This window comes from Acipenser ruthenus, chromosome 4 (assembly GCF_902713425.1).
Source record: "Acipenser ruthenus chromosome 4, fAciRut3.2 maternal haplotype, whole genome shotgun sequence".
NCBI lineage: Eukaryota > Metazoa > Chordata > Actinopteri > Acipenseriformes > Acipenseridae > Acipenser > Acipenser ruthenus.
Window position 1 is genome coordinate 5,781,277 of NC_081192.1, and position 17,844 is coordinate 5,799,120.

Below are 17,844 nucleotides of genomic sequence, written 5' to 3' on the forward strand. Positions count from 1 at the left end.
AATAAAAGTGTGTGATAGCTCTTTGATGCAGCTTTCATGTCTCTGAGTCTCCCTTCCTGGTAGAAACAGCCTTGCCAGTGAGCTACCCTGCCACAATCACACAGTCAATGTCTCCCTTCCTGGTGGAAACAGTCTTGCCAATGAGCTACCCTGCCACAATCACACAGTCAATGTCTCCCTTCCTGGTGGAAACAGTCTTGCCAATGAGCTACCCTGCCACAATCACACAGTCAATGTCTCCCTTCCTGGCAGAAACAGCTTTGCTTTTAAGATTTTGCTGATAACTTACCAGGCCCTGAATGGATTAGCACCCAGTTATTTGCAGGAGTTACTGACCCCGTATCTTCCAAACCGCACTTTGAGATCACAGGATGCGGGGTTGCTGGTTATTCTTAGGGTCAACAAAAGCAACACGGGAGGTAGGGCTTTTTCTTGTAGCGCTCTGAAATTATGGAATGCTCGGCCTTCGTTTGTCAGGGAAGCAGGGATTGTTACAGTTTTCAAGTCAAGACTAAAAACGCACTTTTATAAATGGGTTTTAATGTAACTTTAAAATGGCTGCTTTTATATTCTGTGTGTACTGTTATTTAAATATAGAGCATTCAGTTATAGGGCCCCAAAACTCTGGAATGATCTGCCTAGCTCTGTAAAGGAAGCCCCAGGTGTCACTGCTTTTTAAACAATTAAAAACACACTTTTATAATGTAGCGTTTTTATGCTAAAATGATGTTCCTTTTATTCTCTGCCTTGTTTTACTGTTCTGTGTGTTTTTTCTTTAGTTTTTCTTGCTTTTCTTTCTCATTAATATTTGTTAATGTTTTTATTCATGTGAAGCACTTTGCAACAATTTTTATTGTGAAAGGCACTATATTATAAATAAAGATTATTATCTGCATACGCAGAAGCTCCTGCCAAGTTCTTTACTAAAGGCCTTTGATTAAACAGGGTAGGCCAGGATATCAAGGCAGGTTTACCTGGGTATTATGGCAAGAGGCAGGAATCTCTTTCGTGAGGACATCTGAAACGGAAAGAAAACATTTAAATAACTTATTCTACAGAGCAAACTTACTGAGCTCATTTGAAATGTGATTTATTGTGCCATGTATTATGACTTATTGTTGCTGTACATCTCTAATAAAGAACAATTCACTGTAACTTTTTATGCAAGTCATGATACAAGATCAGATTATCAGTATACTATCTATTTTGTTGTATAAATATAGTGAAGGTTTCAGATTTGATTCACTATGCATTTGCATTTCTGTTCTGTGTTATCATAGACATTTTCATTGAAAAAGATCCTTCGGCGTTTCACACATTCGCTTTTATTTCTTTTCATAAGACTGAAAATAATAAAAGGCAGTACGATTCCCTACAAATACTTAAGTATTCTGCTGCATTTGTATTCTACAATGTAGAATCTGTACAAACTTCCAAAAACCCTGCGTGGATATCACGTTTGATTGTCCTCAGTATTTCTTGTTACACCAGAAGGTCCTGTATATAAGTTTAAACAGCCTTCCTTGCACATTGTAGGCCAAGGTTCCAGGAATGTCAGCTCATCCCCCAGTGCAGAGAGTTTACCAGTCGGGAGGGAGCATTCAGCATCTCCGCCTTTATCTGTGACAAAGAAGGACTCCTTATTCAACATCTCTCGCTCCCGCTCTCACAGCAAAACCATGGGCAAAAAAGAATCTGTAAGTACTTTTGGGGGGGGGGGGGTATCTTTGCAATTTTGCATTTTCTCTGTACTCTTTGGTTTTGATCGAGACGTCTATGAATCTGTGCTCTCAGAGCTGACACTCTGGGGGAAAGAACGCATCAGTCTTTTAATGCAAATGCCATGTTATGTCTTCCAAGACAAAAAAAAAGAATTGATTTACACGTATGCATTATTTTTCCAGATAGAACCATCCATTTACTTGGTGAGGAGGTTATTTTATATTAAGGTCTGATTGTCGCTGTATTACATTGCACTTGAGAAGTGGGACTTGAAATTGAATTTGGTTCTGGATGGGGAAAGGTGACACTTAATGCAGTGTACATTAATATAAATCATACATCCTACTGCTTTAAATGCAATTCCAGTTCCATTTTTCATTACCTAGATTCAATACATTTGCTTCTACATTTTTTGGGTTTGAAAGGTAGTCACGAGAATAACAGGCTGAGGTTTACAAAACAGAATGTTTCGCAGATTTGTTTCAATCCTGAATATTTTAATCAACACACAGGGGACCTATAACTGAAGCTTTAGCTATATAAATTATCTATTTATTATATCGAAGACTACTTTCATCTGAACTCATTTCCTAAAGCAAGGATATAGGAATACCCTAAAGCTGATTCACTGCATTGACCTGTAATGGATCCATATTTAATCAATATGTAGTTTTAAAAATTGACATTATGTAAATCTATTTCCATGCCTTCTGACCAATCAGTCATAACTTCATTAAGTATCATTAAATACAGGTCATGACTCTCAGGTCATGAGTCTCATGGTTGACCGACCATGTGTCGATTACTTTCCTTTTATGATTGATATATGCAAAAATATGCAAAGCTGGTCTTTCTTTCTTCTGTATACTTTTCCCTTTTGTACTGTAATTATAATACATTCAGGAGTTAAAATACTGAGGAAAACACTGGGAATGCATCAATTTCATAGCAGTATAAGTATCTGCTTTACTGCTTAGTCTATAGCTATGGCCAAAAGTGTTGCATCAGCTAGAATTTTATGTTTGAGACATAAAAAAAAAAATGATATGAACATAATTTAGATATTTTATTTAACATCATTTAGTCAAAGAAACTACAAATGTATATTGCAAAACTCTACCGGAAGCCAGAATAGTAGTTAAGTATTTCAGGTTAAATTTCAAAATATCACATTTCACAACTTTAAGTATATGGAAACCGAAGAAAGTGGTGTGTAATTCACTATGTTAACGTAACATTATTCAGCAGGTTTCATTCAACTTTTTGAAGCAAACTTAGTTAATTCTATAGGGTGATGTAAAATGTTTGGCCACAGCTGTAGAAGCATATCACTAAGGCTTAATATTTTCTGTGCTACAAACTGTATTTACATTTGAATGGGTGTACTTCCTGCTTATCCTTAATCCCTAGAAAAGCCTAGACAGTCGCTGCTTTAAAAGATCAGGACTATTTTATTTTTGACCTGTAATGTGTTTGGATTGCATTGTCAGTGATTCACACCTTTCACTGCTCTGCTTTCTGCCAGGAGGAGGACCTGGAGGGCCAGATCTCATTTCTTCAAGGGCAGCTCAATGACCTGGAAGCCATGTCAAAGTACTGTGCTAAGATGATGAATGTACACATCGGTGAGTCAAGTACCAGCTCCGAACCTGTTATCAATCCACGGCCTTCATGTCTGTCACAAATGTAACAAATTGCGATTTTATGAAAGTACTCCTTTTTTTCAACCATATTCTAAATTGTTTTACCTTTTCAGTGCCCGTGATGGGTTCCCTCGTCATTGTGTAGAATCTCGCCATGCACCAATGACAAGAGACCTTGACCTTATATTGCAAATATAAAAGTGGATGATAAAGACCCAAATGCTTGATATTGGCCAAAAATGTATTCTAGATTCCTCAGGTCAACTATGAAAGTGGGCATAGTTCAAGAACAGAAATCCAGTAGCATGCAGATGAAGGCACTGGCCAAAACGTCTGTCTGCTTGTTTCTTAGAAGGTGTACCTTATATTTATATTCAGTGTTTTGAAGTTATTCTTACAGGTGTTGCCCAATAGAAATGAAGTTGTTTTAATATCAGTTAACGATACATACTAATGTTTATTTTCACATTAAATCCTTCCCTAAATAAGGGCTAATCAGATACTTTCACAACCCTTCCAGTGAATGGCATTGACACTATTTTCAAAAGCTTAATGGGAGTGGCTGGAAAGTTACATTGCATTCAAAATGATGATGTGATACAAGCGGCTGGCTTGTAGTTGTGTGATCACTACAGTAGTTGTATATTACCATGAAAAAAACCCTCTATAATACACATCTAGGTGTTACAAATAGAATGGATATTTGTATAAAAACATAAGTAGTTGGTTGTATACTGTGTCATTATCATGTGTATGTCATTATCATGTGTTTGTTCAAATAATTCCGCACAACTTTAACCCTTTGCGGTCCATTGTCGGACTGGGTCCGACATTGCAATTATTCCTCACAGGTCCTTTGTCGGACTGGGTCCGACATCATTATAGCAACGCAATAAACGGGTGTTTAGTCGTTTTTTCTCCGGAAAAAGCCGAGAAAACCATTCAATTGCCGAGTGGTAGCGACAGGAGCCGAGACAAGTCGGAAAAAAAAAAAAAAAAAAAAAAAAAGGCGTATTTCATGAATAGTCATACATGGTATCAGGTATCAGATAATGGGCGTCCATAATAAACAAGCTGGCTAAGTGCGTCAGCGCACTGAGACTATCATGGATATTTGCAGAGCTTTTTTCAGATGTTATAGTAATAAAATAATGACTTTGATCGCATTATTGAGGAGTTTGGTGATAAAACGAGTGATCTGGAGATGATCGATCGGTATGTACGACTATTATTATTATTATTATTTATTTCTTACACAGCTGAACGCTATAGCAAACAAAAGGCTGGGGAGGGGCTGGAGATGCCTAGTGTGTGCTTTGTTGATATGCAGGGCCATTTAAACCCGTTTGACTGTGAAAAAAAATACTTTTAAACAGCGCGTATAAAATTAACTGCGCGTGTGAAAATTAATTATTCCTGGCGTGCCTGACGCGCGATTAATAAATGGACCGCAAAGGGTTAAATCTACTGTACAAGGTTCTTGTGAATTAGATCAATGGTTCACGCTAGGGGATTTGCTTTATGTTCTAGTCCTTACCACCCTTCCATTTTTAGATCAGCTTTGACTGCCTACTGGTGTTTAAATGTTCAATCAACCTTTCCTATACTTGGGTAAAATGTGGGACTTTCAGCTAGACCTTGAGAGGTCTGTGTGGCCTTCTGTAAAACATTGTAATGGGTGGCTTGGAGACACTTCTCACTGCAACAGAACCATTTTCTTTTTTCAATTTGCCAAAGCTGACAGGGAGGTGTACTGTAAACCAGATTAGATCAGCACACGCAACGTAATCATTTTTTTATTGTTGAACATTGACCCAAAACCTAACCCTAACCCTAACCCTAACCCTAACCCTAACCCGTGTGCTCTGTCTGATCAGCACAAGCAGCTTCATCATTTTTTATTGTGTAAAGGAAAAGATTTGTCTGCATTTAAAAAAGTCAAAAGCTACACCTTCTTGAAGCATTTGTCAAAGATATTGATTGCTTTTGCTTATTGATCTGACAAGTGCATTTGCTTGTTCTGAAAAATAAGCCAATATAAGCCTACTTCCAAATATAGTATCTCTCCTTGAGAAGCCCCAGCACTGCCAGATAAAAATAAACACATGCCACGGTAAATGCTTTCACTTCATTTGCATATCGGGTTCACTCTCAATAAATGGTGCTTGCTATGAAAACCGATAAGCTTTTTGCTTCAGTAGTTGCAAAATATGACTTTGATTGGCCTTTGTTTTAGCAAATCTCCTTGTTGAGCAAAGTGTCTCTCCTTGTGAATCAGTTTCTACAATGACATCCTGTTTTCTACTGTCCCCGGATATGCAGTAGTATCATGGTAGATTAAATGATTTAGCATAGTAAATTGAGACTTTAACCTACGTTGGAATTTCTAAGCCGTCTTGATCTTGCAGTTTTTCAGTGGTAGTGTAACTGCACACTTCAGTAGTGGAACTGATGTGTAAGTAAGGACCTGCTACTTTAAAGTGCTCTTCATTGAGGTTTAATGTTGTCCGTATGAATTGTGAAATTGATAATCCCCGACTCAGAATGAATGCAGTACACAGGATAGAGATGAACCAGGTTTTAAAAAAGCCTTATTAATATATTTTAGCCCAATAAAATTATCCGAAGAAAATTGTGTATTTTGTGATGTACATTAATTTTAGTTGTGTATAACTTAAAGCTGCTCATATCTTCCAGTTTGAGCACATTCTCTACAGGAGTGTCTGATGTTAAGTGAAATACAAGCTTGGTCCTCCTGGTGGCAGGCCCCATCAGTTACTTACAGCAGAAGGAGGTTATAACTGTAGACCTGAAAAGTAATCATCCCTGTACTATTATATAAACCATTAAGATACCTACTTAATATTTTCTGTATTACAGGACAAATCTAAGAGTACTCTTCACTTTAAGTTATGACCTCAGAATGCTGCCCTATTGTGGCTGTGTGACTTTGTGGTTTCCAGAAGATACAGACTATGTTAGGAAATATTGGCTCCATACTCAGTGCAAGTATTAGTCTGTAGGTCAGGTTTGATTGGTGGTACCATACAGAGCTGTTGCTGCCATATATTGCCTTTTTAAAGAACTGGCCTCATATTTGCATGGTTATATGTACACTGTTAAGTTCAAAACATGTAGCTTATATCGCACATTGACTATTTTAATTAATTACCAGGATTTCCATTCCTGGGTGCTACCTCCGGGATCAGTCTCCCAAATATCCCAATAGTGTTCACGATTAATGCAAGTAGAGGTGCAACACCATAATAATAATTTAAAAAGAACAAAGTTAAAAACAGAGCAACCTTTCGGCCAGACGGCCTTCATCAAGCTGTTAAAACGTTAGCAGATTTCATGACCCACATGCTTGTATGATTCATGGATCTTTTAGAAGTTGGGGCTTGGGATTGCATTGTCCTTTAGTGGCTCTTTGCATCCTATAAATCCCTACTTTTTGGAAAGGAAGACAGTCTGCATAAATCCAAAACAAACATCAAGGAAAATATTTGTGTCTATTCCCACATTTATAAGCTGTCAAGCTTATAGGTCTGAACAAATAATGTGTCTCTGGTAATTTCGAACATATTAGAAAGTCCCATAGACACATGCCAGAATATTTGTCCATGTTTTAATAATGAAAAGCAACGCACTGCTATTACACTCCTTGTATTGCTTAATAATTTCATAAACCTGTATCACTTTTTGAATAGTACATCATGTTGGGTGTGAACAATCTAATCTGTGAGCAAACTATCATTGCACTCTTTTAACTTCTAGAACCAGGCCTTTAGCTATAATAGTAGCCGAGATGCTGCTTTAGGCAAGAGATAATTAATTGTTTCAATCCTGCTGTTCTGGCCACAGGATATCATTGTTGATTAAATAAGTATATGGTAGATGCTGTTAGCAAGAGCATCAGATGCATAAAAACAGATTAGAGATTGCTGTACTGTGTTCCAAAGTGTTTTTACTGGACAGGACATTAAGTACATACACTCACTGGCCACTTTATTACAACAGTCTTCCTAGTATTTTGCTGGCCTTTCTTTTGCGGAAATGAAATCAAGGATGAAGCGTGTTCATATTACTTTTCCTTGGAGCTAAACACTCTGTGCCTTTTTTTGTTGTTGTAACACATGAAACAAGGTACCATGCTCACTTAGAGTATAACACTCTTACAATGAAAATGTACATAAACTATGTTTAACAAGGTTTGGCTGTTGTGCGACATACCAAGCATGGTCTGCAATGGTTAACCATGATAAATTAGCGTTTAACCATAAAAATATATATATAGTGCAACATGATAACATTATCTGGGTTGAGTACAAAAAAATATACAAGCAATTTTGACATTCAACACCAGGATCCTTACAATGTATTTCAAAAGTTCCAGTGGTTTGTGAGATGGTCACACTCCTTTGTAGCTTCTCGTGTTCTCAGCAATGCAATGCAAGGTCCTTGTGACACATATTACAAGATGGCCGTGGTGACCAGATTAAATGCCAAGTCTTGATCGAAATAGAATCTGACAGTTTGGTGTAAGGGTGTATAGAGATGTGTCTGGGATTTATAGATTATAAAGCAACACAGATGTACTTGGTTGCTTGCTGACCCCAGATATAGCAAGTGTCACAGTATAATTTGACCTAAGAAACCTTTTTAATCAGTTTTTTTACTGAACCTTGGCTCAATTAGTGTGAATGTGTTTCTAACATTTAGAACACACTCTGCAAATCATCTTGCTGGGAACAAAATCTGCTTCCTTCGTGTGTTCAATTTTTAAGTCTAGCACTAAGCAACATGGTTCTACGTTTTACCTGCTAAAATCGTTTTTTGCATTTTCTTGACTGCGTACATTATCATTCAAATATCATTAGGTCTTACTGTGTGTTGAAAGGTCACATGGAGAATGACACAAATTAGTGGATGTTAATGATGTTGATTTAAAAAGTAATCAGAAGTTTATAATGTATCAAATTAAACTTGATCCTCTTCTTTGGTTTTACAAGACAGGGTGTGTTTCAGACAGAGGAAGTGTACTGTAAACTGCACTAACAAAATACAAACAGATCTTCAGCATATATTCTGCTGTGGGATGTATATATTCTGCTGGTATATTCCTATGGGTTGCATATATTCTGCTGGTATATTGCTATGGGTTTCATCTATTCTGCTGGTATATTGCTGTGGGTTTCGTATATTCTGCTGGTATATTGCTATGGGTTTCATCTATTCTGCTGGTATATTGCTGTGGGTTTCATATATTCTGCTGGTATATTGCTATGGGTTTCATATATTTAGCTGGTATATTGCTATGGGTTTCATATATTCTGCTGGTATATTACTATGGGTTTCGTATATTCTGCTGGTATATTGCTATGGGTTTCATCTATTCTGCTGGTATATTGCTGTGGGTTTCATATATTCTGCTGGTATATTGCTATGGGTTTCATATATTTAGCTGGTATACTGCTATGGGTTTCGTATATTGTGCTGGTATATTGCCATGGGTTTCATATATTTAGCTGGTATATTGCTGTGGGTTTCAGCATTGTATTTTATCACTGCACAGTTAGTCCTTTTTTATTATTGTGGTTTGTTTTTTGTTTTGCTTTTCTATTTAATAGTTTGATGTCTTAAAATTGTCTTTATACTAAGCTATACATGCATGCACTTTGCCCTGCATATAACCATAATCATGCAATCTAAAGTGATGTTTCCAAATGTATTTGAATGTATTCCAGTTGTACTGATTAAGTAAACCATCCCCCTGGGTCAGACTAAGCCAGTTGTATTTCTTTTTAACCCAGGACTAAAATGATTGAAGTAATCCCCTAATCTTTGTAAATTGAAATCTGATGTGCTGCAAAGAATGTTCAAACATATGCTTATCTACATTTAATATATTTCATATGTTCTAAGCTAAACTTCTAAACATTTTTTTTACCAGGCAAAATACAGGATGTCATTTTGCAGGAACATTTGGAAAAGGAGGATGAAGTTCTGGTCTCGCTAGCTGGACTTAAACAGGTCAAGTATAACAATGCAGAAGATATTTTATATGTACTGGATGGTAAGCATTCCCTATGAGGGAAGTTACTGAGTCTGTTATAATCTGGGGTAGTAATAGCTCATTGGGTTGTCAATTAAAGGATACATTTGGTAGCTGCTCCTATGAATTTAATAAAATGTTTTATTACAAAATCTTATTACATTACATACTGTACCGTATCCTCTGACTCTGCTTTGTTCTGATTGTTATTTCTGAAGGATTAAAAGGGTTGTAGATTTTTCATTCCTGTAATGTTGTACTGTTAATTGACATTCAGTTTAATTTAAAGTGAGAAAGAGGTGATGTGTCCTCCTTTAAGTAGCTTTGGGTGATAACTTGATTTAAAATACATTTTGGAGTTTGGCTAGGAAAAAAAAAGATATTATTGTGTTATCGTTGCCATGGCTGTGAGAACACTTTGCTTTACATTGTATTTAGGTCAATAAGATTAGCAGAAAGAGAGACTAAACCAAATGCTCCTCGCTCCCCTTTGCCCAATAATGACACTCCACCAGCACCTTTAGTGTTATAGGGAGCAATAGGATAATAGGATAGGACCTTAGGAATAAACTTTGAATGATAAATGTTAATCATTTATTTCAGTACATTTCAGACAAAATCCCTGCTTCAGCTGTTTAGAAAGAAAAGTAAGCACAGTGCAGTGAACTTTCAAACCTATATACATATACACAATTATAATTATAAAGTTAGAACTGTATGCTAAAAAATTACCTTTTTCTAACATTAAACGTACATGAAGTTAAGGCGATGTAATTGAAATGGTTAAACTTCACGGTTGTTATCTCCAATTGACCTCGGAGCTATGGTGCTTTTTCATACGTGAATACCGTGTACTTCGATCATGGCACTTGACACTTCTTGTGGGATTTATTTTCTTGGTAGGGATGCTTGTTTCTGCACTTGCATATCTTTTTAATGAATCAGGTGGGTGCAGTAGTTTCAGTAGTAGGGATGTCACGATATTAGCTTTTATGTTATTGCAATAGTAGTCCAGAAATTATCAAGATATATTGAGTATCGCGATATATATAAGTCCGGTTTTGAAGTAATTACAAAGTTTTCCCAGGATGGATGACACTGGAGACAAGGTTTTCAGGGCTAAATGACAGTAATTTATTCTGGAACAGAACTCAATACCTCCCACAGTCCCTTTTTGGGCCAGGGCCAGGACCAGGACCAGGACCACGCCACCAAACCACCAAACCACCAAACCAACAAACTCTCCTGTAGCAGCTACCTGTAGTTTCCCCGTTCTCTGCACGCTCCCTGAACATAACATAGGCTCCCAGCCTCTCTCACACCGACCATAACACAGGCTCCCAGCCTCTCTCGCACCGACCATAACACAGGCTCCCAGCCTCTCTCGCACCGACCATAACACAGGCTCCCGGCCTCTCTCGCACCGACCATAACACAGGCTCCCAGCCTCTCTCAAACCAGTCATAACACAGGCTCCCAGCCTCTCTCAAACCAGTCATAACACAGGATCCCAGCCTCTCTCGCACCAATCATAACACAGGCTCCCAGCCTCTCTCGCACCGACCATAACACAGGCTCTCAGCCTCTCTCACACCGACCATAACACAGGCTCCCAGCCTCTCTCACACCAATCATAACACAGGCTCCCAGCCTCTCTCGCACCGACCATAACACAGGCTCCCAGCCTCTCTCGCACCGACCATAACACAGGCTCTCAGCCTCTCTCACACTGACCATAACACAGGCTCCCAGCCTCTCTCACACCAATCATAACAGAGGCTCCCAGCCTCTCTCGCACCGACCATAACACAGGCTCCCAGCCTCTCTCGCACCAATGATAACACAGGCTCCCAGCCTCTCTCGCACCGACCATAACACAGGCTCCCAGCCTCTCTCGCACCGACCATAACACAGGCTCCCAGCCTCTCTCACACCAATCATAACACAGGCTCCCAGCCTCTCTCGCACCGACCATAACACAGGCTCCCAGCCTCTCTCACACCAATCATAACACAGGCTCCCAGCCTCTCTCGCACCGACCATAACACAGGCTCTCAGCCTCTCTCACACCGACCATAACACAGGCTCCCAGCCTCTCTCACACCAATCATAACACAGGCTCTCAGCCTCTCTCGCACCGACCATAACTCAGGCTCCCAGCCTCTCTCGCACCGACCATAACACAGGCTCCCAGTCTCTCTCACACCAATCATAACACAGGCTCCCAGCCTCTCTCACACCAATCATAACACAGGCTCCCAGCCTCTCTCGCACCGACCATAACACAGGCTCCCAGCCTCTCTCGCACCGACCATAACACAGGCTCCCAGCCTCTCTCGCACCGACCATAACTCAGGCTCCCAGCCTCTCTCGCACCGACCATAACACAGGCTCCCAGCCTCTCTCGCACCGACCATAACTCAGGCTCCCAGCCTCTCTCTCACAGGCACCCATTTTGCAGCAGCAGGCAGTGGTATTTCTCTTACAAGTACACACACACACACACACACACACACACACACACACACACACACACACGTTCCCCCCCAAGCTAGGTGGCGTGGTCTGAACCCTAAAAATACACAAAACACAAAAGCACAGGACACACAAACAGGACAAACAACCAAGACAACACAAAAGTCCAACAAGGGCCCCTTCAGTTGGCCGGGTCGCTACAATATTATACTTGCTTAATGACACATTTTGTCCAAACCTGTACAACGAAGCAGTGGTTTTAGGCAGTGTAAATCCATAATACAAGTTAAGTTAGAACTCTGCGTGAGTTATAAAATTCAACAGAGCATAACACATACTGTATGGTGGAGTGGAGACGCTAAAGACTGCTTTAAATCATTATACTGATGCCAGCCAAAGCCACAAAGCGAACCTCTATAATTAAAAAAAAATGACTTTTTTAGTTTAATTTATTTAAACAGTTGTATTTTTTCTAATAAATAATGTGTGTAAATTATGTTAAAACAATTGTTTCTTTCCCTTATTACTTGTTAAGCCATCTAGCAATGAATACGGGTGAATTCTGTGTTAAAGTCTGTCTTCCAGACTGACTTATTTGCAATACCGTGATCCCACGGTTATCGCGATAATATTTTTTGCTGCGGTATTAATACTATGGTGAGTTAATATCGCAGTGTACTGCCATACGGTGACACCCCTATTCAATAGCGACACTGTAAGCAGAATAAGAAGTTGCTTAGGTACCCCAGAAATACCGTTTGTCCAATTTAACATAGGCTTTAAGAAAGTCTACTTTAATATTATTATGTGAGGGACAAATTGTTAGTAGTTTGCTAAGAAGATTCCAACAGAGGTGTGCATTTAGTATTGAATGTGGATTGGGCTGCGGAGGTCATTCTTGGGCTGTTTTCAGTAGGCCCCCTGTAGATTTCAGGGTACTTATATTAGATGTGTATGTCTACAGTTTATATGAGCACTGTTTTCTTTCAGAGACATTTGAGATGCTACAGGGAGTTGTTTTCATAGAAAATGAGTTCTGACAAGCCTCTGACATCCAGTGTAGGGACTGTTGTTGTTGTTTTGGAACTGAATAAAAGCAGCAATGCAAATGAATAGTGATGTTGATATGCATGATTGTTTTAATCTGTTCCACAGTTCAGAACAACAAAGCGATAGAGCAGAGTCTCATACACTATTCCAAGCAGACTTTCCAGTGCACTGCACTATTACAGAAGACCGCCCAGCTCTGTAGAGCTCTAACTTGTAAGGTTAACAGTCATTGGCTCTGAATGCTTAGCTGTACATCATTTAATGTAAACTTTCATGGTCTGCAAATATCCAGCGGTGTTTTAATGAAGCTTCAAGTAAATTGAGCATGTAGGCATGCTGAGAGAAGTCAAGCTGACAGATTACAAAGGGCCAAAACTCATCTACTGTAACTTCTCTACCCTCTGTACGTCCTTTTCACTGTGCCACTTTTTATTTTTGCCCCAGCTTCCATTAAAAAAAAAAAAAAAAAAAAAAATGCTGAAGGCAAAGTATGCAGTTCAGTTCTTGACAGCACACTCTAGTGTGGCCCCTGGGTATTAAATTAAACAGCAGACTGCACATACACAATTGAAGCCACAGGATAGTCGGTACAGTTTCTTCAGCCTGTAGGCTAATGTCTGAGCCATGATCCTCCAGTCCACCTTGACTATCAATTCCAGTCTCTCAGTGCTGCAGATTGAGGGCTCCCATTGCAGGGCAGTGTGAATTACAGAACAGTTCAAGAGTAGATGGAGCATGAGGCATTTGTAATAAAAGAAATATGAGGAAAATAGTGCTTCCCCATGCAGTGAAAATGTAATGGCTGAAGGAGTTTCTCAGTCTGATTTGAAGGTGTTGGAGCTTTTCTTTCATTCGTGAAGTAGGTCAGCACCCTTAAATCTGTTTTCACACTTCTGGAGACTGCCTAATCCAGTTGTGATGAAACGAAGGGCATTCTTTATCGCAAGTTATTGAGAGGATCAGAACCAGAGGCGTCCGTCTGTCACAACTACATTTGTTTTTTTCATCATACAGACAAAACTGTTTTTAATTTATTTGCAGTTACTTTTTTAGGGTTTTGTTTGCATTTCCATTGTTTCTGATAGGCAGCAACATGATTGCTTCTGTGCGTATAGTGCATTTATTCTTTAAGCAAAAAGATCCATTGCTCAGTGCATTTTTATAGGCATTTTAAAGAAGTGTTAACCAAGGGTTCCAAATCCATTGACCTCTTCCTAGCAATATAAAGAGTAACAGTGGCACCCTTTGTACTGAAGATCTCCCTTCCCTTCTCTTTTTTTTATTTTATTTTTATCACTGTAGTTATTAAAAGTGAGGCTTCCTGATATTTTATTGCCTCCTGTCTACCATATTGTACAGGCAAGTGTTGTTGAAATACCTAGTAAGTTTACAGAGTGGTGCTTAAATATGCATATCCCTTATTAAAGTAAAGAACATGGAAATCTAAAGTATAAGCCTAGGGAAATCAATGTACATTGTATATTAAAAATTGGTTTATAAGTAAAATTCAGATGCCATAATATTCATTATATTCCCATTTTTTGTACCCAAAATAAAACAGAAACACAATGTCCCCCTGACCAATTGAGAAATATGTGTGAAGTTGAGACATTTAGAAATACTCAAAGAAACTTAAATTCACTGGCAAATGTTTCAACTAATTTATTTTTATTTATTGATGTATTTTACTGATTTACAGTCCTTGTGTTTGTAAATGTGATCTAGTGTGTTTTATTAGTACAATCATTTTGAGGCTGTGAAAATTGCTTGTTTTGTGTATCCTCCCCAGGATATTTCAAATTGCCATCCAATTATTTTATTTTATTTTACTTACATTATACTGCTTTTACTTTTTAGATAAAAGACATTTTAAAAGGCTCCCTGCGTTTTAACCAGAGCCTGCTAGAGGCTGAGGAGAATGAGGAGATCACAATCGCCGATGATCACTACTGCTCCAGCCGTCACAGTGGAGGAGGAGGCAGATGTGGACACAAGCACACGGACAAGGAAGCCTTTCTTACTCTCAGACCACAACAGGTACATTCAGCCTCGAAACTGTGAACTTCATCGGGAACTCATCGCTCAGCATTGTTAATTTGTAACTACACACTCCTTATTTCCTGTGATTTGGAGTATCAAACCAGGTTTATTTGTTGTCATGGAAATGTTATAAATCAATGTGTTAAAAATACTGTCTTTCGTCAGTGCAAGATCTAAATGTGGGTAATTTCTGCTTCTTCTAGCCCTTCAAAACACTTGTTTTCATTTTTACATCCAATCCTATTTAACTTTTTCAACACTGCAGACCTGGAAACATTTCTAAGAAAACTCCACTCAAAACAGCACTCCAGTACACTAATCTAATATACTAATGTGTATAACTGTGCATATTTAAATTATATTTCAGCATAAGATAATTAAACTATTGTGTTTTCTGTAAAGTTTGTGTATTTGTGTGTGTGGGGGGGGTTATGTAGGTAAAATGATTTAATATGACTTGAACAGTCACCTCCTACTTTTATACATGTGCTGTTATACCCAAGCGTCTTATTCATATTTAGATCAGATATAAGAATTTCTTCTGTTCTTTTAATTGAAGTTCAGTGCTGTTAAATAAGCAAAATCCTGTAGGGAAGTACTTTTTATTACAAGATTAAGCCTGCAGGGCCAACATTTGGATAAAAACTATTCATCTTATTAAGCTAAAAATTAAATAAAACAGGTATTAACAAAAACGTTGTGAAGTTTTGCATAGGGTGTGCAGTTATCAGCGGTACTGTTCTGTCGCATCTAATTTATTTAATGCAAGTAGCAGGGCTTGAGATGATCTTTTCCATGCACTAGCCATCAACTACAAAAATGTTCAAAAAAAGTATTGATATTGAAAATAACTCTCTCATCCCAATAGTACATGAGCTCTGGACAGTGTTTTTTGCTCCAGAACCCCAGACTTTCAAAGGTAATCGTTGGGGATACTGGCCAGTCAGGTCAGCCCCTCCCTGGTACCACTTGACTTGGAATGACTTCATTGTGGTCCGAATGGAATTTCCAGTGTCCTACCTGTGTTCTCTTTCACTAGGCCGATTCTGAGACATCCCTGAACTCGGAGGGCAGAAATTCAGACGATTACATTCTGGTATCGCAAGAGGACGATGTGGAACAGGAGCAGTGTGAGAAGCCAGACGATGCTGTCTGTAATCCGGAGTATCCAGATTTACCTAAGGGGCACAAGGTGGCCCTGAAACCTGAAAAAGAGGCCCTTCGTGCTGCTGTTTGCTCTGACCCGCTGATGGGGGCCGTTTCAGGCTCTTCCAGCACGTCCGGTTCCAGCCCTGAGGATGACAGCAGTAATAGCAAGGACTCTGACTTTACTATAGTCAACCCAACAGACCTCTGAGCCAGTGCAATCTGAAACAAACAGGCATGTTTGCAGATGCATTAATGCTGTGAATCATCTTGTTACCCTTCTCTGTTTCTTCTTTCTCTTCTCAGCATGCTACTATTTTCCATCTGTCAGCATCAAACTGCTTTCCTTTACTGTCCTGGAGGATAGCAAACAATACATATTTATCCCAAATTTGATTTTATTTGCTTTCATGTGAGTTTTTAGCTATTAAAATTGCTCCTGCCTGAATCTGTCTACTATTTCAACTTCTGCTACGAGGGCTGGGTCTTTGCAAGACATTTGCTGACTGCATTTTCAGGGTTATATGTTAGTAAAAAGTGGGGGGGGGGGGGGTATAAATGTTTTTTTTTCAATAAAAGTAAATACTTAAGAATGTACAACAGCATACAACGTCCACCCTTGTAACACTTGTGTGCAGGTACCCTCTGTAATCAGGACTAATCAGGACTAATTTTGCGTATTAGTCTCTTACCTCCCTGTACATATTGACCAAATGGCCTTTCTACACCTTGTGACCAAATCCCAGGCCAACCAGATTACTGCCCATATTGCAAACATTGTAGATCAAACACAGGCCGCTGTCATAAACATGTTCTTAGAGCCCACGCCACTGTACTGTACTACATTCAGTCCAGGAGTTTTGTGTTGGAGGCTAGATATAGCTCATAGTTGAATCACAGCCAGCTGACTCCTGCTTGCCTGAGGCTGAACTTAGAACTATATAGTAATAGAAGTGATGTGGTGGGATTTGTGTAAATCCTCTTTCAGCCTGTGATGCTTTTAGAAGATTAAAGGAAATTCCATTATATCTCGATCCAGTGGTTATCCTGCTGCTTTGTAGCTTGTCTGTGTTTCAAGTGATAAAATAAACAGTAGTTCATTAGTTGTTTGTCCTGAAGCATTTTGTTTAAAATACTAGATTAATTTAAAGGTTGAAACATGTTAAGTATATATCTTCCATTGCTGTAGTTAATAAAATGCTTTGTATTATTACTGATTGAATGAATGTGGAGCCTAAGCTTATTCTGTCCCTATACAGTATGCATTGTGAGGAATCACACAGTCCTATGCATATACTGTCAACTACATTCAAAATGCAATGCAGAAATTATTTGGCTGAGGGATTGTTTATGCTGTACAATTTTACTCATGAATGTAGGGAAAATAAAAACAAATTAAAGAAATGACTAACTGTGTCTTGTTCATTTCCTCAGCAGTTGTCACTGTTTCCCGTTTTAAAATCTATAACTTTGCACCCATTCCTAATAAAACCCCCTTTGTGGCAATTATTTTTATACACCTGCCGTTGCCTGTGTTAAAGCTTCATATGTCTATCATAAGTGTTGCTGACTTTGATGCCAACCTCTGACCTAATATGGCTGTTACTGAGGTCATGTTTGGAACACAACTGTATTCTTTGATTTTCTTACTAAAGTCCCACTACTGGTGTTATCCAGTAGAAGTGAACCTTTTTACTGCTGAATTGTTATAAT

The 17,844-nt window shown here is 38.7% G+C and overlaps 1 protein-coding gene across 1 annotated transcript in view; it reads left to right on the forward strand.

The window, feature by feature from the left end:
* Positions 1-17,538, forward strand: part of tbc1d5 (TBC1 domain family, member 5) — a 204,127-nt gene extending 186,589 nt beyond the window's left edge. Inside the window, exons 20-24 of the mRNA XM_034000144.3 lie at positions 1,537-1,697; positions 3,248-3,347; positions 9,319-9,398; positions 14,803-14,982; positions 16,025-17,538. Of these exons, the coding sequence (XP_033856035.2) occupies positions 1,537-1,697; positions 3,248-3,347; positions 9,319-9,398; positions 14,803-14,982; positions 16,025-16,342 (839 nt within the window). The 3' untranslated portion in view covers positions 16,343-17,538. The remainder of the gene's footprint in view (positions 1-1,536; positions 1,698-3,247; positions 3,348-9,318; positions 9,399-14,802; positions 14,983-16,024) is intronic.
* Positions 17,539-17,844: the final 306 nt, after the last annotated feature.